General features: G+C 45.1%; 1 protein-coding gene across 1 annotated transcript in view; it reads right to left on the bottom strand.

The window, feature by feature from the left end:
• Window positions 1–7,506, bottom strand: part of gpr137c (G protein-coupled receptor 137c) — a 23,722-nt gene extending 16,216 nt beyond the window's left edge. Inside the window, exon 1 of the mRNA XM_012822708.3 lies at window positions 6,643–7,506. Coding sequence (XP_012678162.2) covers window positions 6,643–7,029 — 387 coding nt within the window. The 5' untranslated portion in view covers window positions 7,030–7,506. The remainder of the gene's footprint in view (window positions 1–6,642) is intronic.
• Window positions 7,507–7,542: the final 36 nt, after the last annotated feature.

The following is a 7,542-nucleotide window of genomic DNA, read 5'->3' as shown; positions in this document are numbered from 1 at the left end:
CTAAGCTAAATTAGCGCATGTTCCAGGCATTTCATTGGGACTGCACTGAGAAAAAAAACATTATGTGTATTTAACTGAAGCAGGAAACTAGGCCTCGTTGAGATTAACAATCTGTTAAAGAAGGTTCAGGCCAAGATGACTGCTGCAGGTTACAGGTTAAACACTAGATGGTAAAATAGCACTGCTCATACTGTTGGAATTCAAAAACGAAAGTATCACATTTGCTCAAGACAGAGTGTGTGGTGTGTCAAAAGAGAAAGTTTTAAGCAACACCTGCAGCTTTAATAACAGAATGATTTCCTGGTCTTTTTCAGACTGGTAAACATGCATTCAAATATTGCAATTGAAACTGAAATACCACACCTCTAGCTACAAAGTATTGGATGACTAGGGAGGTTCACCACCAGGAGTGCCTCTTGTTCTAGTTCCTTAGAGAGGAGGCCTTTTTTCGTGGGCGTCCTAAACCATGCCTGCCTCAGAGCTGCAGCGAGGGCAGCAGTGTTGCTAACGCAGAGCTATCGCAGACAGGAAGTGAACTGAGTCACAGGCCTCTCTGAAGAGGACTTACTAATCACGAGCTGGCACATAGAGGATTAAACATTTAATGTAGAAAAGCTGGTGGAGCCAAACTCACCATTGACCCCTCAATGGCTACACTAGCAAGAAGGCTTGCAGCCAAGGACATGAAGTTTGTTCATTACAGTCTGTTCTCAACCGCGTGACTGCAGCAGAGAGACCTAGGATGGGTGAACCATCTACAGCCACAGCTTTATATATGCAATAGGCAACATTGCTATTAAGGAAAGCAAATATAGGTGCTGGATCCTCAAACATTGTTATTTAATGTCAGACTGTAGGGAGTCAGCCCAGAAATATTTCAAACATCTTGAAACTTCAGGGACAAAGGTAGTGTGTCATTTGCATACCCTTGTGACAGGTGGTGAATGCTAATGCTAGTCATTTCTCGTGACAAACATTGTTTACTGTGGCTTTTTACTGAAATAAATCAATCCAAGTGCTTTGCTATGTCTCTGCAGCAGATGGAGTTGCAGGTTGTGCTGCCCACTTGCTGATCAGTTTCCTTCATATACGTTTTAAGTGAGCGGGCTATATGTGTTCTTGTCTAAGCACGGAGATGCATAATAATCATCATTGTGTAGTCATGGACAACACCACCACCACTGGGGGCTGACAGAGATTAAGCTGAAATGAAATCCGGAAGGCTGCTTGAAGGATTGCAGGGTTTGTCTGTACAAATATAGACACTGGATGCCCTGATGAACATGCACTGCTGACAGGAAGATTTATAAATCATAACCTGTTTGACTGGTTTTACGGACAACTTGAATTTGATCAGAAATTGGAAAACACTTTTTCTACCTCTGTGTTTGTTTGTGTGTGTGTGGTGTGTGTGTGTGTGTGTGTGTATGTGCATGTGCATGTGCATGTGCATGTGCATGTATGTGTGTGAGTGTGTGAGTGTGTATGTGTGTGCGTGTGTGTGAGTGTGTGTGTGTTTATTCGTGTTTGTTTCTGCCAAACAAGCCATTTGATTGGTCTCCCCAACAGAGTATAGAGTGAGTCATAATGTATGTCACATGCTTCTAACAGCCCCAATGTTACACAAACTCTTGTATAACATCTCCAGCCAGCAAGCACACTCACTGTTCGGGGAACACAGTATAATTCCAGGGGAAATCTACCATCAAACAGAACCATGAGAGAACGAGAAAGAGCCATGTATATGATCTAGTATTGTAAATCTACTTTTCAAAATTAGCATTATGTTTCAAAGCAGTTATGGCCAAATTATTAATTTGAGCAATTCATTTAAATTTTATAAGATGCAGATTTACAACAGCCGACTCTAATGATCCTGATTGTGACAGAGAGAGCAGCCTTTGCCAAACCTCTGGCTGAAGCTGAGATGAGATGCATACTACTGGTGCCCCATGCAGTAAATAGAGAACCAAACAAAGTGAGTAAATAGATTAAAACAGCTGTGTCTGGCCTGCTTACCCACTTCTTGGTGTGTGTGTGTGTGTGTGTGTGTGTGTGTGTGTGTTGTGTGTGTGTGTGTGTGCTAGTTGGGCAGACGGGTTGGCTGATTCAGGAGAGATCTGCCAATGCAACCCTGACTAGTTACACATTAACTAACACCTGACTTAACACAGGGCCTCCAATTTCACAACAACATACAACATCTGATGTTGTAAGAGAAACTCAAAATATGTTCAGTGCAAGCCCAGTGAAGAAAAGTCTACAAAACACAGGCCAATGCACAGACCCCCCCCCCTCTCAAAACTCAATCTTACAATATATGTTCAAACAGTCTTGTAGAATCGAATTTGCATCAACACACAAAGTCTCAACTGGAAGAGATAGATGTTGTGGAGATGCCTGTGTCTCAGTTGCCTCTATACTGTGTGATTCTGGGCATTTCACTGCTAATTGCCAGGGTTTGGCCACATATGTGAACACTTATGGGCATGCCTGTTCCACTACACAGAGCAGAAGTTCTCCAACATTAATCCCCGTTTCATATTTCTCATTGGGTCTAATTAACCCTTCAGGTGGCCTCACAGTAACTCATAGAAAAAGAGAGAAAACACAGACAGAGGCCTGGGTCCACAAGGGTACACAGAAAAAACAACACCCTACAATGCACATTGGTCTACTCCCACACAGCTTGCTGTTTGGCGGTGCAGAGACTTGCCAACCTCAAAGCCTTTCAGACATCATTAAACTGCTGGTAGACTGAGCAGAGTTCTCACAGTCTAATGTCTCACTTCCCCCTTGTGCATGAAGCTACACACCTTGGGAAATAAGGATGTAGGACCTCCGACGTGGATACTCTTTAAAGCCATGTATCACTAGGTGGCCTCCACCATGAAAATGATCATTTAGAGCAATTGTCTGTTAACACGTCAGAAAGCTTCTTTTTGAGGTTTCCATACCAGCTATACTATGCTGTGGCTCAAAGATAGATATTCAGTGAAGCTAAGAAGGTTTTGGCCTGGCCTGTGCCTGGATGGGAGACATCCTGAGTGTTGCAGGCCGGTATGGTGAACCCAACCTGTGGCCTGGGTGGGTCTCATTTCCTAGAGCCATGACGGGGAGCAGCACAGCACAGCACAGCACAGCACAGCACAGCACAGCACAGCACAGCACAGCACAGCACAGCACAGCACTTGGGGTAACGACCTGAAGAGATATAAAACTTGGTGTCTCAGCTCTCTGCAGTCGTTAAAGATCCTAAGAAGCCCATCATAAAGAGGTGGTAATGTTCTTGCCAAAATGGCCCCCAATTGCCTCCTTCTCTCTGAATTGTCCCCAACAGGCTACAATCAGCTGGTCAGCTCCCTGTCTTTAAAACTACCCAAGGGTAAGCCAGTATTGCAATGGGCATACTAACGCACCATTGCTGTTCATTCAGAACCAAAAGTGGGTGCTACACTCTGGGATCTAGAAAGGCACAGTGAGCCTTTTCTCATGTTCACTCAATTACCCACCCAAAACAAAAACCACACACACACAAAGTTTCTGCTGTATAAAAATGACTAGGTCCTCACCTTGGCAAAGACAAAATTGTTATTACGAAAAAGAAATGGATTTACATTTCGTCCACATTTTTGAGTGTCACAGTAGGAGTAATACTAGCTGCCATCTAGAAGGTAGCTGACTGGGAGGCACCCTACATCCTGTCCAGATCGGCCCCAGCTTCAGTCCACAGCTATCTGGGCCTTCCCCTCTACTGTCTGTTTATAAGCGTGTGTGTGTCCATGCCAGTGTGTGTGTGCCTATGCCTGTGAGCCTGTGTACATGTGTATGTGTGTGAGTGTGTCCATGCGTGTGTGTATTGTTGTATGTGTGTGTGTGTGCGCACGTGTGCATGCGAGTGTCCATGTGTGTGTGTGTATTGTTGTATGTGTGTGTGTGTGCGCGTGTGCATGTGAGTGTCCATGCCTATGTGTGTGTGTGTGTGTGTGTCCATTCAGGCTATCTGGGCCTCTTCCTTTGCTGCGTCTTTGTTGTCAGGCAGAGCAGTGCAGCAGCACAAGCCACACGCGTTGGAGACAGCTGCCGCTTAGCCGGGGTGATAATACATGCATCAGGCGGCCGCAGCACACATGCCGCATTCTTTAGGGGAAAGCTATTTCATGCAAACAGTTGATATGCGTGGCACACTAAAGCGTGATGTGCTTCAGCCGCGCCCGAGAGAGCTGCTGAAGCTGGAATCTGAAAAATTAATTGGTCATCACTCTGGTTGTATCCCCTGAGAGAGAGGGGGCAGAGGGGAGAGAGACAGGGCAGGGCTAACTAGTCATGTCAGAAAAGAATTTGAATTTCAGAGAGAAAGACAGAGAGAGAGAGAGGGAGAGGGAGTGATACAGAAGCCACAGAGAGAGAGAAGGGAGGAGAGAGAGAGAGAGAGAGATACACTGGGAAAGGGGAAAAAGAGGAGGAGAAAGAGAGTGCAGAATAACAGCAGAATGAGCAATAAAAGACGGTGGTCCGCACCAACAGAGGCACGCACACCTCAAGCAGGTTTATGGTGTGGATCTTTCATCAGTGCTGATTGGAGGCCCGGCGACCTCTGACCCCATTCGGTAGCCCTGCTCTTCGCCGCCAGCCTAGCCTTCCTGTGAGCAGATGCTATTTCTGTCAGCAGCTCCGCACGAGCCATCAGGGATTAAACTCAGGCCAACAGCAGTCACATATCAACCACTCTCATCTTCTCTTCATACCTAACAAATAAACACAGACGTATCACACCGACCAGCCTGTGGGTGCTCAGCTTAAGTAGTGTATCTAACATGCTTTTGACCCATTTCTCTCATGACTGACATGAGCTTACCTACCTATGTGCTATCTATAGGAGCAGGCTGGGAGATATTTTATTCGTGACAGGTGATGAGGGATTATCACAGCTGCCATTAGACAGAAAAAACAAACAAACACGCACGGCAAAGCCAAGTCTGTAGAGAGAGAACAACAAATCAAGACAGAGCATAATAACACCACCTCCACCTCCCACTCTAGAGGTCATCTCAGATTGAAGGGGCTCTGTGCACAGCGACACTTCTAACAGCAGATGAAGTGCATTGACACTACGTCATCCAACATCAACCGAGTCTCACGTTAAATATGCATCTCTACAGAAGCAGATGAGACTGAAAGAGGATGTGTTTTGTATGTTTGTCTGTTAGCAGCAGCAGCAGCAGTAGGAGCAGCGTCAGAGCGCTTCTGTGCGGAGGGCTGCTGCACGCCCCTCTCCTCTCCTCTCTCTTTGTTGAGATGCACAGTGCAGGACGGAGCCCGGTGGTGATGTAATGCTCTTGCAGGTGATTCTGATTGGCTTGTGCTTTTAACTGCCAACGCCGGCAGCTCTGGGCTGCGCGCACTGTGCTGTGCTGTGCTGTGCTGTGCTGTGCTGTGCTGTGCTGTGCTGTGCTGTGCCATGCTATGCTATGCTATGCAGTGCTTTGCTGTGCTGTGCTCCTTGCAAAGATGCACAGGAGGAAGGAGGAGAGCTGACCCACTCAGCAAAAAAAGCCTCTCAAACTCAGGCCTGCTCGCTTTCCCCCAGCACAGACTCTGAGCAGTGCATCAAGCCATTGCAGGGGGATTCAACAAAGGCCTTAGATACTACAATATAAGTGCTGGTTTCACTGGTTTCAGGGTGATCACACAACTGTGGCACTGATGATGATGATAAGATCTGAACTCAAATAGCACGTAGAATATCCTCAGATTGAAAGGGAACAAATACCAAAAGAAACAACCACATCGCTGTTGTGCATCAACATAAAACCCACAGGCCCGACCGTTGTTTGTCACTAAGAAGAAAGGGTAAGCTAGATTTGATACGCAGCATCACTAAAGGTGACAGTCAACAGGCCTTCCCATCAGAAGCCAAAGGTTGAAAGTCTAACCTAATTTGAATTGTTTCATACAAACTTTAACACATTATCTTGCATTCATGTCGTCATAATCTGTTGACTGAAATCTTTTTTCATAAGGGAGTAGGAGGCTGGAGCCTCTGTGAGGATATGGAGACTATCAATTGTTTGGACCCCTGTCAGATTCAAGCTATGTTGACACAGAAATGTGTCCACTGCACCTGCAATGTTCCTATCCCACAAAAGGAGCAGGGGGCACTTGTTTAAATGGTCTCACAGCAAAGCCAGGCTCAGAGAGGGGGAACTACATGACCTCCAAATATTAGACTGTCCCAGAAAAAAAGGCTATTTAATGGTCTGTTTTCCCATTTACATGCCCACAGCGTTTTAAGGAATTGTTATGTGTTCCGCTGAGATTAAATACAATCCTGTCTGTGAGTGAATCATTTGAATGCAAAATAAACCACAGAGCATTCGAAAATAATCCATAGGATTTTCTCAGTGGCAGCCCAGACACATCAAACGCTGTTTTGCAACTAGAACTATTAGCATATTTTTGTCAACATGAACCCAGTTGTACTGCATTGAATGCGGACCTTTTCGCAACCCGGGGTAGGTAAACACATGTAGTGTAAAAGAATAACGCGTGTCGTATTGAGACTTTCAAATCAGACAGTTGACTTGCATAGTTAATTGAAATTATAATGTAAAGACATTTACAATAATTAAATGATCTTACCTGTGCAAAATAAAGGTTTAGGAGACACAACGTGAAGAACTGCAGGCATACGGGAAAACAATACAAAAGCCAAAAAGGTAAAGGCTGCAACTGGTTCGCTTGAACAACGTTCTTGAAGTAAAAAGAAAATAACGTAGTCCTCAGCGCTGCCCACAGCAAACAGAGAAAAAGAAAGACGCTCTGGTAGCTGAAGCGCTTGTGTCCATAGTGCAAAATGAGCCAAAGTTGCAGATAAACAAATACAAAGAGCAGCGAGTACAGAACAGTATAGACAACGGTGAGTCCTAGCTCCACCGAGGGGGGAACCGCAGCTCGGATCGGTTCTTCAGATGAGTCCGTTACAGACGTGAAAACACTGACGCTGACCTGATTTTCTTGTAACAACATAGCGAATATAACTGTACCGATGCCGAGATAAGAACACTACCAGGGCTTATCAATTCAAAGTAGTGAACGGCCCAAACTTTTGACATATAGACTATATTCGAATTACCAAAGAGATACACCTCAAACTTGCTATACCTGGGAGCTCACTCAGATAAAAGAATAACTAACCGAGCTAACTAACTAACAAGCTAGCTCTAAACACATGAACTTGAGAAATAAAACAACTGAGGTGTACATCTAAGTATAAAAAATACACAGACAAGAGAAAGCCCTCCACAGCAGCCCACAATCTCTGCAAAGCAGCTCCCTCTGCAAAAAAACAACTACAGGAAAAAAAATAGATGAGATGTGGAGGGCGATCAGCTGAGCGAGCCTGCATCTAAAGACCCGCCCCCTTACCAATGAGGAACAGCTGCGCACTGGCGCACTGTTGCCGCCATCTTGGCTCAAATTTTACCTTACTCCAATAAAACAAATTCTCCTGCAGTAGAGAAATATGGGGCAGTTTCATTC

Source organism: Clupea harengus, chromosome 14 (genome assembly GCF_900700415.2).
Source record: "Clupea harengus chromosome 14, Ch_v2.0.2, whole genome shotgun sequence".
NCBI lineage: Eukaryota > Metazoa > Chordata > Actinopteri > Clupeiformes > Clupeidae > Clupea > Clupea harengus.
The sequence above is the reverse complement of the archived record's forward strand: the minus strand, read 5'-3'. Positions and strand labels throughout refer to the sequence as shown.